We start from the raw sequence: 16,114 nt of genomic DNA, 5'->3' as shown, positions 1-16,114 counted from the left end.
GAGCAAAATCTGATCTGTAATCAAAACAATACTTTGAGAGTAAATCTATCTATATATATATCTATATATATCTATATATATCTATATCTATATCTATCTATCTATCTATCTATCTATCTATCTATCTATCTATCTATCTATCTATCTATCTATCTATAGGTTTACTTATTTAAATATATATTATATATATATTTAATAAATATATATATTAAATATTACTTATTTAAATATATATATAATCAATCTCCTTTTAAAATTATTTTTTATGCCTTCAAATCAGTATTGACTGCCTGGATTGTCCCTAAGCTTTTTTAGCAAGATTTTTTTGGGAATAGTTTGCCATTATCTCCTTTCTAGGACTGCCTCAAGGTCAACAATTGGCTTTGTGCCTAAAGCAGGAGTGGAACATATACTTTCCTAGGTTTTAGCCTGCTGCCTTACTCATTAAAACAAACTGCCTCTTAATCAGCTTTTATAAAATCACTGTTGTTTAAAATTAACTGTTGGATGTTTTAATATTCATTAAATATTTAATATTCATTAAAACTCTTATTTAAACATAAATATGATGTGGACTGCTGTTAAAAAATATAGTTGATTGTAACAATATTTTCCACTGTTGGAAGGAAAGGAAAGGAGACAGTTGAATGGGCCTTTCTATTATATGTGTTTTTTTTCTGATAACTGACTTTTTTTGTAAAATTCTAATGATATATAAAAAAGCAGTAAGCATGTTTTTTTTAATTCATATTTTATCTTCCTACTGCATAGTCAAGACAGCCAACACAATTAACTATTGCAAAAATGCTGACAGTAATCTATTGAAAAAATATAGGAAACGTACATATATATAGTAAATGATTATTGATAAAAATACAGAGAGCTGCATTTTGTTGTTTCATTGAATAATGAAAATGGATATTAAATAGTGACAACAACAATAATGATAAAAATGGGGTGAGAACTATTTTGCTTTCCCTTTGTTTTAATAATTGGTTTGTGCAGAAGTATCCAAAGTGGTGGAAAATTGTTAGTGCACTTGTTAGTGCTCCAAATTCAGTCTGATGAAAAAACAGACTGTATATCAGTGATTTAGGAATTACGTTGAATCAGCCATTCTAACTGAAAAACCTGTTAGTGGTAATTGTTCATACTATGTATAAAAACAAGGGTATCATGACTGATTATCAGCAATGCAGGAGTGTACATACACATTGAAGACGTATCAATGGAAGCATAATATTTTTAATAATTCTATTGTGCAAAATATGCAACAAAAAAGCCAAAGAAAAAATTTCAGTATTCCTGTATATATATTATATTAGCATTGTATTATTTGCTAAACAATAAATTATTTAACTAGTATGTTTGGATGTTTTGCAGCTGAAGTTCAGAGTGAAATTGAACGAATATTTGAGTTAGCAAGAACATTACAGTTGGTAGTACTTGATGCTGATACTATTAATCATCCTGCTCAACTTAGCAAAACTTCCCTGGCACCCATTATAGTATATGTAAAGATTACTTCTCCAAAGGTAAATAATTTCATCTAGTTGTTGTTTCCCTTTTTGTTTTCTTTTATGTAATTATATCATGAAAACACATAGATTTTAAATATTGCTATTAATACATTGACATTTTCAACCGCTGTATGTTAAGAACACTCTTAATTGAATAAGTAGCTTTTAATGAATTGTTCACATAATTTCGCATTTCTTATTTAATTGAAAGATAGACTATCCTATATTACATAAACGAAAAAGGGTGTGTATTAAGAATTGATAAAACAGTTTCTAGTAAGTAATAACCTCATAGTTCGGAAGCAAAATTTGAGAAGGAAAAAGGTCTTCTCCTGAATACATATAACACTATCCCCCATGTTATCATCGTTACTTTAAGACACTGGAACTAGAACATTCTAAAATGAAACCTATATATGCAGTATCATATTCTATACGGTTTCATTTTTTCATTAACTTCTATTTCAACTATATTATCTTTTCCACAGGTTTTACAAAGACTGATAAAATCCCGAGGCAAATCTCAGGCTAAGCATCTTAACGTTCAAATGGTAGCAGCTGATAAACTGGCTCAGTGCCCTCCGGTGAGTCATTCTTAATATATATGTGTAGAAAAAACATTTTTCCAAGCTTTCCTGTTTTACAATTGTGGCAAATATTTGCTATTAGAACAAAAATCTCTTTGGTTTAGTAATGGATGCAATAGTAGGCAGTGAATGAGTAGCCTGTGTGAAAAGCAGTAATCAAATCAGCTATGGTCAAATCAGCTGTTACAGGTATGATAAAAAATAGCCAACATCTCTCCTTTGCTTTCCTCTTAAATGGGCAATCTTAATCTGGACTACATTTCTTCTTTCTATTTTGTTTAGGATGTTATGTCATTGTATAGGGCTGACATTCTTAGTTTTTCTTTTTCATTTGAGAGCTTCAGGGAAAACACTATCTCCTAAACCAGGGGTGGGGAACTATGGCCCTTTTATGACTTGTGGATTTCAACTGACTCAGGAATACTGGGAGTTATAGTTCACAAGTCATAAAGGGGCCATAGTTCCCCACCTCTGTCCTAAATCTTGTAGACACTTTCTACCACCAGCCCTCAAATATCAGAATTGACTGACCTTGTCCACCCTGGAGATTTCAGATGAGGTTCTTTGTCCATATGAGGCTGGCCAGACCTGTCTTAAATGACAGAGATACTGTTTTTTGTTGGGAAATTATGTCAACTGGCTAAAGGAGAAGGCTTGCACAGAAAGTATGTATTTTCGCATACAATTACTTTTGAATATCATTGTATAATCTTAGTTTCTGAATGTATTTCAGTGTGAGAAATCATTCTGTTTTTGTTTGCTAGTTGAAATCAGAATGATAGACATATAGGATTTTAAAAAATAGTTCTTAAAAATGGTTAAAAAGGGAAACAAGAAAAAGGATTCATGTAACCATTGGATTTCTTTAGAAAATAAAGCAATAATAGAAATAGTATTTCTATTATTTTCATCTTATGTTTAACTATTATTGTTCCTGCAGTTAGCATAAGATATAAAACCAGACCATATATTTGAGAAAACTTTAATTTTAACTTGACTAATTGCAGTTATAAAGTGTAGGTCAATTTCTCTGCTATGACAGTACATCAGACATTATGGTACCAGAATCCTAATGTCATAATTTTATTTTTCCAATGTTTAGCTATGGACGTTCTAGTGGCATATAATGTTGATAAAAATAATTACTAAATTCTTTGGAACAAATATTTGCCCTAATTACCGAAAGTATATTTAGGAAAGCAAGTTCTGGATACGTATTCTTAAATTTACTAACCCCAAAAAGACATCAAATTAAATAGAAAACAAGGGGACCATGATCATGACAAGTGCAAATAAGCTTTCTTTTCCTCGTAACCCATCAAAAAAAGAAAGGTTTTTGTTTGTTCAAATAGGCTATTTTATATGGAGTCTTATACCATCTATAAAATAATTTAAGCAAATATTTTTTAATTTGGATTGAAGACTAATTCTTTAAATTGATTTTTATTTCATATTTATTCTGTCTTGAATCTTAATTTCTTGTTGGAAATTCTTTTCCAAACCATTTTCAAACCAATTAGAGGTTGATTTGTTCAGTTCTAATATAATACAATTTATAAATAAGTTCTCCAGATATATGGGAGCACATTGGATCAGTATTTAAAGATGCTAAGTTTTTCAGCTGGAAAGGCCATGTTCCTTGCACCAACGCCTGCCTATTTAGCAGTTTGAAAGCTTGCTAAAGTGAATACATTAATTAGTACCACTTGGTGGGAAGATAACAGCGTTCCATGCACCTTTGGCATATAGCCATGTTGGCCACCAAGAAATAGAGATGAGCATCACCCCCCTAGAGTTGAACATGACTGGACAGGGAAACTTTTACCTTTTGATATATCTGGAAGATTCAATACTATTGCTCTAAATTTATCAAAGGACTTAGCACACAGTCCTTTTCTAAATTTCTAAATAAAAAACGGTAAATGGGATTTAGTTTTGTCCTCAAAACAAGCCACATATTAACATTAAATTCATTATTCTAAAATTACATATTTTCTTCTTTTACATTTATTGTTTGATATGGTTTATGAGATTTTGCTTTTCCACACTTCTTTTTCTGATAAGGAAATGTTTGATGTGATTCTGGATGAGAACCAGCTTGAAGATGCTTGTGAACACCTGGCTGACTATTTGGAAGCATACTGGAAGGCCACACATCCTACTAGCAGCCACCCTTCCAATCAGCTTCTCACTCGCACATTGGCATCTGCCACTCTTCCTATCAATCCTGGCCCAAATGTTAATTTACAGGTATGATCATTTAAAAATGCAACACACTGGGTTAGTTATTGGGAAAACAGAATAACAGAATGGGAAGGAACCTTGGACGTCTTCTAGTCCAATCCCCTGCTTAGGCAAGAAATCCTACACCACTTCAGACAAATGGTTATCCAGTATCTTCCTAAAAATTTCCAGTATTGGAGCATTCACAACTTCTGGAGGCAAGTTGTTCCACTGATTAATTGTTTTAACTATCAGGAAATTTCTCCTTAGTTCTAGGTTGCTTCTCTCCTTGATTAGTTTCCATCCATTGCTTCTTGTCCTGCCCTCAGGTGCTTTGGAGAATAGCTTGACTCTCTCTTCTTTGTGGCAGCCCCTGAGATATTGAAACACTGCTATCATTTCACCCCTAGACCTTCTTTTCATTAAATTAGATATACCCAGTTCCTGCAACCGTTCTTCATATGTTTTAGCCTCCAGTCCCCTAATCATCTTCATTGCTCTTCTCTGCACTCTTTCTAGAGTCTCCACATCTTTTTTACATCGTTACTTACATTATAACTATAATTGTAGCTTTCAATAATCAGTTTGGTCTAGTGATTAAGGTTAGAAACCAGGAGCTGTGAATTCGCTCTTAGTCACTGTCTTAGTCCAACTTTCCTCACAAGTTGGTTGCTGTGGGAAAAATAGGAGGGGAAAGAAGTTCTCCTTATGTTAGCTGCCTCGAGTTATTTATAAAAACAAGGCAGATTTTTTTTAAAAAAATATGTAAAAAATCCCAACCCTATTTCTTACACCTGTGTAATGGAACGTGGATCAAAATCCTGCAAATTTGCCAACTCTTGTAACATTCATCAGACTAGAAACCTATCAGCTTTTCCATTGTGTTGCATACCCATTTGCCTTCTGCAAAAGACAATGAAAATAGTAGAAGGGCAAATGAATTCTCTAAAACATATTCCCAATAAAGTTGAGAAATAAAGAAATATGAAATAAGAATATGAAATGATTATAGATGTCCCCTGTTTTCAGATGAAATGCCATTTACATCATTCCGTTAATATTTCTCTCTAAAATATTTTTGAAAAATAACAATAATAAAATCTATTGTGGCCTTTTCAAGAAAAAATCAAATTGACTCTCATGGAACAAATTGGGAAAATTGCCATTATCAAATTCAGCTCTGAAGCCAACCTTCTTAGTTAACAATCCACTTGCATATTTACCAAACTAGATGTAATATTCTCTGGAGACCAACTATCAGTTTCAAAGTTAAAAAGAAATTATTTTCTTAGAAATTATAAATCTATAATATGCCTGAATAGTTATGTCCTTGCTTTAAATTAACTTAACTCTAAGTTAAGTTTGATCATGCAGAGTGGATAACCTGAATATTAGCATATTGTTCACAATAACTAAAGGTTTTTTTTATTTGCTTTTAAGTGATTTTATTGCTGAAATTAGTAAAAGACTGATAAAGCTACACCTCTAAACTAAGGTAAAGAATTGCCATTTTCTAAGAATTTCAAAACTTTATGGTGATGAGATTTGATTGTGCTTGGGTTTTTTTTATTTTCGTTTTCAATTGCTGGTATATATAGAGCTTGAATCCTTAATAATTCTTATTTTAAGGACAAAATACTGTCTTTAACAATGAAAATTTTGTTCTGCTGTTTGCAGTGATTTTTTTTTCACTGATGCCTGCTCTAATTTTTTTCTGAGGCTTATTTCATGCCTGGTGTATTCTTGTATTGCCAGATTCTTTCTTTTTCTTATGTGTGAAGTGCCTAGGCTCAGAGAGTTGACCAAATAAAAATTAGCTTGATTGCCAGATGTTAGGATAAATCTGTAAATAAATAAGGACTGATTGCTTTCTTTTTGGAATGAAATTTCACTTATCCTATAAAGAAATGGTGATGATAAAATTTGACTTATTAAATTAGTTTGAGTGGCTAGCCATAAAAAATTGCCTTAAACCTACAATTCTGAAACATATTTGCTCAATACAGATTTGCTCAGGAATGTTGAAGACTCTGACATTGATGATTTGAAAAGGCATTTTTCTAATGCATATTTACCATTTTGTTATATTGATCAGGGATCTCAGGTTGATCAGAGGAATGAGCAATCAACCACTGAAAGAACTGGTTCACAGGGAGAAGAAGAAACAAGAGTTGAAACCACCAGAAAATCTCAGCATCGCTCTTCCTCTTCAGGACATCATCATAACCATCGTAGTGGAACTAGCCGTGGGTTATCTCGACAAGAAACTGTTGACTCAGAAACACAAGACAACAAAGATTCAGCATGTGTAGAACCAAAAGAGGACCACTCACATGAGCCCTATGATTCTCATAGAGATCATAATCACAAGGATGAACCCCATGGCGTCAGTGATCACAGACATCGAGAATCAAGGCATCGATCAAAGGAAAGGGACAGAGAGCAGGACCACAATGAAGGCAACAAACAACGTAGCCGCCATAAATCAAGGGACCAGTATTGTGACAGGGATGGAGAAGTGGTACCTAAGAAACGTAGTGACACTGTGGAATGGAAGAGAGATGTATATATCCATCAGTAACACCTGTCTCTGACAGTTTTGTGTTTCTTTTGAAATTGGGTATGAGAAAGATCCTTAAAATAATCTTTTTTTTCCACTGCAGAATGTAGTACACCTTGTATGCTGATTTTAAAGTGCTGGTGCTTTCAAATTGATAGCATAAAATAGGATATTCATTTTGATTAATGCTGTAACTCACTGGCATAGTGCAACTACAGAATTTCTGAAGTTATGCTATGCTGTTTTTTTTTCCAAACTGATTCTTGTAGCTGCCATTTGAACAGATATCTGTTGCCATCAAGGTGGTATTAATGTTTTTAGACAATACGGTTGATGTTTAATACTTTTTCCCATTTTTCAGCAAGCCAAAATCAGCATATTCAAATTGAAGCTCTCAGTAGCTCTTTTTTAAAAACAAATCTATAGGCACTTGACTTGCATATTGATTTCTGTTGCTTGTTCCCCTGGTGGACTACATTTTGAAACAGAATTCAGTCTTGCCTTACACACAGGGGATCATAAAGTCAAAATCTCTTTTCTATATACTGGTACTGTGTACTGTATAGACAATTTATAAATGTTATTTCTGTAGACACCTTCTTACATAAGATTGATCACACTATTTTAAAATCCTAATGCCAAGTCAGCAGATTTGCTTTTGAATTATGGGCAACTGGAAAATGGGTAGCACTGTTCACTCTAGACACACTTTCTTATACTTAGTGTAAATAGGACTGACCACTTTAGATTACATGCTGGATTTTTCTTGCAAATTTATCATCTTTGCATTTTAAATCTATGGCAAAAATAATGTCACACTATAAATGGTCCTGCTGTGCACATTACTTAACCAATTGCTGACAGCACAGTTTTTTATCAACTTGACGGGCAACAGTTGACATAATGTATAAGCATGTGTGTGTCTGAAAGAGTGTGTGTGTTTATGTTGTGCATGAGAAAGGGAGAGAGGGATGGGGAGAAAGAAAGAAAGAAAGAAAGAAAGAAAGAAATCTTATTAAAATTACCTGAGGATCAACCCATATCTTATTAATCTGCCATAATTATCATATGTTTATGCTTAGGTATAAGATCTTGTCAAGAAGGAGATATGGATGGTTATTCTTTTTATAGAAGCATACCATTTTTTGCTTCAAGCTTGATCAAAGCATCTGAATGAGGAAACTAGGATTAAATCATAATGCATCAATCAGCTCCAAGTATAGATTATTCTAAAAATATGTATGCTTTTATTTTTCCTTGCTATTTTTAATTCAGAAGCTCAAGATTGCAGGCAAGTGACATGGGAAAGTTTACAACTAACAGGTAATTGGGAAAGCATCAATCTGCTGGCTTTTATTTTATATTATATTTTGAGGATCCAGGAAAGTTAAAAACACAAGCAAACGTGATTGTGAGTGTTTCACTGGAAATGTAAACTTTCTGTGTTCTAGAGTATTTGTTTTAGTAAGACAAGTTCACACAACTTGTGGAGAGTTATTTTGTTGGAAAATAAATTTTGTAGCTTCTCTGCTTTTTTCTATATTTGACCATCTTTCTATTCTAATCAATTTGTTCATTTATCTTTTACTTATGGGCTTTACTGCTACACGGTTGCTGAACCATTATGATAATTTCTACATTTTTGTCAGAAACAAATAATACTACAAATGAAATGTCATTGCATTTTCAAGTGATGCTGTAAATAATTGTAGTATTTATATATATATATATATATATATATATATATATATATATATATATATATATATATATATATATATATATATATATATATATATATATATATATATATATATATATATATAGTCTTTATTCGGGTTTTCTCCGCGTAATTTGGAAGTGTCTTGGCGGCGTTTGACGAAGTCTCATTTGTCATCTTCAGGCTTCAGCCGTGCTTCTGGGAGCAATGTGTCACATATCACATTGTATTAATCACATTGCTCCCAGAAGCACGAAGCTGAAGCCTGAAGATGACGAATGAGACTTCGTCGAAACGTCACCAAGACACTTCCAATTTTACGCGGGAGAAAACCCGAATAACCAAAGACCTACAAACACTATATATATGTATATGTATATATATATATATATATATATACATATTTGTGTGTGTGTATGTATGTATGTATATATATACATATACACATATATATATATATATACACACACATATATATATATCACATTCCTCATGCATGGACAGGCTAGATTTAGGTCTGCCCAGCATCTTTATTTAATAAGTATTATAGAAAAGAATAAGAATAAAGGAATAATATTAAGCAAATTGATTTAACATAGGTAGCATAAATGAGATTTATTTATATTGGGAGGGGAAGATCATTGTAGCTAAAAACATGTATTCAACTCTCCTGAAAATTCTCCTTAACATGTATAAAAGTTGAAAGTCTTTCATAAATATGCAACATATTGAAATATTTGGGGTAAATTCCCCAAATGTAGGCATAGTTTCAAAATGTACTGCAGGTAGTATTTCAGTGTTGTATTCGTAAATTAACTGTGTACATAGTGTCTTAATATGTAAAAATCTTTATTGCAGAAGAAATTAGTATTTGATTTCATATGTTTCATTCTAATATCCAAGCTACAAGACCAAATTTTCTATTAGAATCTTGTGGCTACAAAGAAATACATATACATGAAAAGGAAGATAACTAAAGTTTAAAAAGAGAAACAAGTACAATCTGGTAATTCCAAAGAGTAATTATCAGGAAATATATAGTTTCAGAATTAAAGGAACATGAAAAGTAATGTCTCTTTTGAGTTGAACTGAACTCATTGGGGCTTAATGGATATACCCATGTAGTTTTATTGGCAAAAATATAAAAGGGTTTACCATTGCTACCTTCCGCATGTTTTTTCTAAAATCATAAAAGCACTGTAACATTTTTGATAGATGATTATCCAGGTTGTTTGCAAACTCCAGTGAAGGGGTAGAAAGCACTTCATGCAGTAACCTAATTCATTGATTGATAGTATCTATTTTCAAGAAGCTTTTCCTAATATCTAATCTATATCTTTGAAGTTTCATTCCATCAGTTTTAATTTTACTTTTTGGTGCAAGTCAGAATAAGTTTTAACTCTTTACAATGTAACAACATTTAAGATATTTGAAGACCACTATCATATACCTTGTCAATTTTCTCTTCTTCAAATTAAACTTACTGAGATCTTTTTATTGTTCCTCATAGAACTTAGTTTTCACTGTCTTGGTGGTCCTTCTCTGGACTTGCTTCAGTTTATTTTAAATTTATATGGCCACCCATCTCACCAACACGTGACTCTGGGTGATGAACAACAGAAAATAATTAATCTGTATGTTTTTTAAGTTGGCAGGTGGAGAACTGAAAGCAATACCCTGAGACCTAACCAAGGCAGAGTAGAGCAAAATAACTACTTTCCATAGTCCAGATTGCTGTATTTCTATGATCTGGACTTCTACTGCTAGTTCAGTTTGTTCAAGGGTGAGGGGTGGGGGCTCATTTCTCAACTAAGTTTCTAAAGCCCCAAATATCCAGATTCTTATTCCTCAAGATAGAAATGTGTATTGATAGCAAAACTAAAATGCAGATCTTCCCTTATGCATATTCTGGGATGTTTCAGAATGAATAAAAACAACAGTTTTACAACCTTAGGAATAATTTCCCCATCAGCTATATAGATATGAGAGATCATACTGATACCAACTTCTTTGCCTCTCTCAGCAAGTTAAAATATAAAAGATACATAAAATCTTAGGTTAAAATAAATTATTTTGATAGAGGTAAAACATTTAAAATAAACAATTGTGCACTGTAGGACAGCAGACAGAGGTACTGTATGTTTGTAAGGCCATGTGGGTGGGAGTCTCTCAATTGCACTGAGAAATGACTTCCACAGACAAAGATGAAGGAAAAATGAATAAAAAATTCATTCCAAGCCAGACAAGCCAGATGTTACTGGAGGTGAGTCTCTGAAGATTCAGTGGGAGGAATCTTGCATTCCCTCAAGCACAAAAGAGTGAGGACTTTCAAAATAAACAGCATTATGTATACAGAAACAATCTGACAGCCAGTGTAAAGATTTCAAAATGGGTTTTATGGGAACCTCCAGAGACTAACCTAGCTGTAGCATTTTATATTTGTTCAGCTTTCTGAGAGTTAATTACAATTAATGACCATATTTTTCCCAATTACATTAAAAATGTGGAAGAAGTTGTGTATCTATCCCTTTTTCTGAGATAATGGGTTTTCCATTAATAAGCTATTTACTCAAAACTTTGACACACAGAAATTACTATATTTCCATATTGAAAAAGCTTGACTTTATAATTTATATAACGTTTATATATAACTTAGGATGAAGTGCTTCAGATCTCTTTTCAATGCAGCTTCTTACTGTTATCAAAGAAGTAGCTAACCATTTTTTAAGGTTTCTGCCTATGACTGAAAAAAGAGGGATTATAAGGTTAATGGAATTCTACAAGAATATTTGAGTTGTACAACACTCTTATCTCCAAATATTCCTGGATGTAATACTTATCATTGTGATACCTTTTTTGTAAATCATAAATGTAGTTCCAAAGACAACAATTAATTTATATAACATATCCACATACCTCGTCAAAAGATTCTCGAGTTGAGCTTTGCTAGATGCTCACTTTCTAACTTAATCTTACTTTAGATGCTTAAATGCTTCAGCTCCTAGTTCATTTTTCCTCAGCAGCGTTAAAAGATGTTCTGTGTCTTCAGCAAGCATGAATTCTATTAGATATTTTACCTTTGTTAATGTTTAATTCTACTTTCCTGAACAGGTTTTTTTTATTTATCAGATCACATTGGAGTGCTTATCTTGCTTGAAGGCATGTGATCCCTAAGATAATTTTTTTTCAGAAATGGAATTATTCATCTGAATTCCATTGCATACAAACAGAATATATCAGATATATCAACTAACATAAATCAGATTATCCTTAATATTTTTTTTTACATTGCTCTATTCTATCTGGAGAAAATGCAGCAAACATAATGAGTTGAAGTTGAACATCTGTAAGCCCACATATCCCTGAACAAATGATTCCAAGCATTCTGTCACTTTATTTCCATTTTACTTCCTTATGGAAGCAGGCTGTTTCTAATTGTTCTATTTTTCTATCACGTTTCAATTAGTATCCAACACCTATTTTTGTTGCAGATTTGAGATGTTTTTTGTAACTTTACTCCAAATTCTGCAATTTTTAATCACTTGCATACATTACAAAATTACTCTCTATTCCCTTGCCCAACATTAGATAGTAAGATTTCAGTAGGACATTTTAATTAAAATTTATTTAGTTATAAATAAAAGATGCAAGTCTGCTATTCTTATTCATATGTGTCAAAAAGGTACATAGAACTTGAAAAAGTGTAACCAAAATGATACAGTATGAAACTAGTGGACTTCCTTTTGTTTGAGGGGCAGCTCCTAAAATAAGGAAGGAGACCATGAATAAGAAAAATAAAATCAAATTTGATGTGGGTAATGTTAACACATACAGATATTAAAATCCAAGCACTAAAACACTGGGTCTTAGTGGAGAGTTTTTCATACAATGCATATACAATTGTACAACTGCTTTATCTCCATGGCAAAATTTGCTAATAAGTGGTTTTAAAGGGAAACTAAAATTTAAGAAGGACATGAGTATTCAGAAGACAGGTTTCCCTTGCTTCTTCAGTTCAGTATTTCTTCTTTGGTTCTGCTCCAGAATCAAACACAACACATCTGATTTGGAACAGTCAGCATTCCTGAGATCATAAATGAACATGCATCGTTGTGCTGTTAGGCCCAGGCAAACACTTAATTTTGTGGAGAAGCATGATTAATTATAATAACAAGAAGTCAGATGCTCACTTAATACCAGTTCTGATTAAATGAAGCTCTTTAATATTATAAAATTGTTTTGCAAACGCAATCTGTAAGATGTTATAAAGCAGGGGTGTCAAACTCACGTCATCATGGTGGCGTCATATGACGTATCATGACTTAAACTGGGTGTGAGCATGGCCAGCGCGTGATGCATCCAGCCCATGGGCTACAAATTTGATAGCCCAGTTACAAAGTGTATTAAAATCCATTCAAACTTTATTTTGAACTCAGTATAGTATAGTTTGAAAGTAAGATTACTACTATGCGTGATAGTAAACAAAACCATATGGGTAAACTGAGCAAACAAGTTTCCATAATTAGTGATCTGTTCTTAATGTAAAACCAAATGAAACTTGAAACTTTCCAAATTGCAATGGCCCATTTCCTTAGACTTGTTTCTCCAACCTGAGGATTTCTCCCAGGAGAAACAGCTGGCTGATTTTACTGCTGCTATGGCAATTATGTCGTCAGCTGTTGGCTTGGCAACATAGCTGGAGCACAAAGCATAGTTTGGAATACTCCAAAGGCTAAAAAGAAAGCATAGATTTATTTACATTGATGTCTAAAGCAATTTTCACTACACTTTTATAAATTTTGCAATAAAAAATCCTATACAGTCTTTGTTTGCTAGACGTATCAAATCTTCATAGTTGACATTTTGCAAAGAATAATAGTCAATTCCCTGCAAAATAATTTCAGATGGATCAAATCTCTGTAGCAGTTTCAGATGCTCAGGTGACAGTCCAGCTCCCATCATGCCTTCTCCTCCAACATGGGGCTCCTTTTAGAGAGGAAAATAAAAGAAACAATTGGTTATTTGGGTGGTCATTATTTAACTTAAAATAGAAGCTGATATTTATAAAGGTCAGCATAATATCTCTACCTTTGCAAGAACATTATTGGAATATTTTTATAGAAGAAAACTGTATTGGTATAAATCCTCTGTAAACAACAATGATTCAAAATGATATAAAAAGGATGAAAATCGTTCATCAGCTATAATATAAGAAACCCTAATTTAATGCCAACCAAACTGCCTTCAATAGGTACACTTTATTTCCATATATATCATTTTATTAGTATGCTAATAAAATAGCATAGTAATAAAATAATAAAGCATAAAATGCTATATTTATTAGCAAAAACTATAGATGAAAAGGGACATGATTACATTAAGTTGTCATCTAAAATAATTGAGTTCCTTTGTTGTAGGTGGAAGCCATTTCCTATGTTAAGTAACAAAAGTGTATTGAAACTTAGTCCTTGCTTTCACAGACCCCTTATTTGGGAATATGTCTCATAGCATTCAGTTGCCCTTCTGCTACTCTCAATTCTTTTGCAGAAGGCAAATTGGTATGCAACGTAAGAACTGTCAGATCTATTCTGATGAATGTTACAGCAGCTGGCCAGTTTGCAGGCTCTGGATCCACGCCCCAATAAGCAGGTAGAAGATACAGGATTAGACTTTTTTAAACTTCTGCATTTATTCGTAACCAACAAACCTAATATTCTTACTTCCTATTTTTCCCACATCTATCCTAAGACATGAATTGGGATAACCAAGAGGGGTTCCCCCAAAGTCATTCAGTCAGGGGCGGGGGGAATAGGACTAATCTTATTAATTTAGCAAATCCATTTTAATACTTAAAATATATATGCTTAATTGAAATGATTATCTGATTTTAATTTGGTACTAAAAATGCAAAGACAATTCTTTAAGGCTCAGCAAATTAAATACAAAATACACTTCCTTGCCTTACTGGTTTCAATACCTAAACAATAGTAGTTTATAGCAGGAATATATAGTATTGATTGGGCATGCTTTATACAAAATTCTTTCTGATACTAAAAGCATATTGCAATATTGTGGTTTTTTTTCTCTAAGGTATAACCAGCCCCAGCAATAATCAGATCTTCACTTTCCATTTCTAAAGTAGATTGAACTGTTTACTTTCCCTTCCAAAGTATTTCATTTTAGCATTTGTATGATTTACAGAATGTGAATTTCAAAAACAAATAAAACATTCAGTCAAACCCATCCAAATCCAAGTTGGCTTTTTAATCATGCAGCGTTTGTTTTAAAACCCACCCAATCTCTAATGTTTACACCAGTTTTTTTTTTATGAAATAACATAATAATTGAGGAACGATTCTTAGCTGTTCAGGACAGGAAGTTGGCTGAAAGGACTCATTCTAGTTGTGTGCAGTGATAAACTATGGGTTTAGCAAGATATACAAATTAATTAATGCTTTCTCAAATGCTCTTTTCTATTTTTTTCCCCTTAAACTTTCCAATTTCTTGGAAACTGTCTGAACAAGTCCTTTTTTGCAAGGTTTTTCGGAAGTGATTTGCCACTGTCCCCTTCCTAGGATTGAGATAGAGTGATTAGCCAAATGTCACCATGCTGGCTTTGTGTCCAAGATGGACACAAGGACTCCTGGTTTCTAGCCTGATGCTTTAACCACATCAAACTGGCTCTCTCCAAATATAAGCAAGATATGGAAAAGAGTTTAAAAATTACAAAATATATTTTCCTAGGTAGCTGGATAAAATTATTAATTACAAAAAAACCCACCCAATCTCTAATGTTTACACCAGTTGTTTTTTTTATGAAATAACATAATAATTGAGGAACGATTCTTAGCTGTTCAGGACAGGAAGTTGGCTGAAAGGACTCATTCTAGTTGTGTGCAGTGATAAACTATGGGTTTAGCAAGATATACAAATTAATTAATGCTTTCTCAAATGCTCTTTTCTATTTTTTTCCCCTTAAACTTTCCAATTTCTTGGAGACTGTCTGAACAAGTCCTTTTTTGCAAGGTTTTTCGGAAGTGATTTGCCACTGTCCCCTTCCTAGGATTGAGATAGAGTGATTAGCCAAATGTCACCATGCTGGCTTTGTGTCCAAGATGGACACAAGGACTCCTGGTTTCTAGCCTGATGCTTTAACCACATCAAACTGGCTCTCTCCAAATATAAGCAAGATATGGAAAAGAGTTTAAAAATTACAAAATATATTTTCCTAGGTAGCTGGATAAAATTATTAATTACAAAAAACAAAACAAAAAAAGAAATGATAGATTCTTGGTAACATAATAGATATTTCTTGATCTCAATTCAATTTAATAGCTACTAAAATGGTTGTAATCAGGTGAATTCTTCCACAAGATGTTTTCAACTAACAACATAATAATTGAGGAACGATTCTTAGCTGTTCAGGACAGGAAGTTGGCTGAAAGGACTCATTCTAGTTGTGTGCAGTGATAAACTATGGGTTTAGCAAGATATACAAATTAAT

At 32.7% G+C, this 16,114-nt stretch overlaps 2 protein-coding genes across 3 annotated transcripts in view; one reads left to right on the top strand and one right to left on the bottom strand.

The window, feature by feature from the left end:
• The window catches only part of CACNB2 (calcium voltage-gated channel auxiliary subunit beta 2), a 187,110-nt gene extending 178,581 nt beyond the window's left edge, over nucleotides 1-8,529 (top strand). For both annotated transcript variants that reach the window (XM_058182232.1, XM_058182231.1), the window contains exons 11-14: nucleotides 1,384-1,535; nucleotides 2,009-2,104; nucleotides 4,172-4,357; nucleotides 6,426-8,529. In XM_058182232.1, coding sequence (XP_058038215.1) covers nucleotides 1,384-1,535; nucleotides 2,009-2,104; nucleotides 4,172-4,357; nucleotides 6,426-6,911 — 920 coding nt within the window. In that variant the 3' untranslated portion in view covers nucleotides 6,912-8,529. The remainder of the gene's footprint in view (nucleotides 1-1,383; nucleotides 1,536-2,008; nucleotides 2,105-4,171; nucleotides 4,358-6,425) is intronic.
• Nucleotides 8,530-12,216: 3,687 nt separating this feature from the next.
• NSUN6 (NOP2/Sun RNA methyltransferase 6) overlaps nucleotides 12,217-16,114 on the bottom strand; it is a 38,915-nt gene continuing 35,017 nt past the window's right edge. Inside the window, exons 10-11 of the mRNA XM_058182751.1 lie at nucleotides 14,905-14,911; nucleotides 12,217-13,596 (exon numbers count right to left, since the gene is read on the bottom strand). Of these exons, the coding sequence (XP_058038734.1) occupies nucleotides 13,393-13,596; nucleotides 14,905-14,911 (211 nt within the window). The 3' untranslated portion in view covers nucleotides 12,217-13,392. The remainder of the gene's footprint in view (nucleotides 13,597-14,904; nucleotides 14,912-16,114) is intronic.

Source organism: Ahaetulla prasina, chromosome 4 (genome assembly GCF_028640845.1).
Source record: "Ahaetulla prasina isolate Xishuangbanna chromosome 4, ASM2864084v1, whole genome shotgun sequence".
Lineage (NCBI taxonomy): Eukaryota > Metazoa > Chordata > Lepidosauria > Squamata > Colubridae > Ahaetulla > Ahaetulla prasina.
Note: the sequence above shows the minus strand (reverse complement) of the source record. Positions and strands in the feature narration are given on the sequence as shown.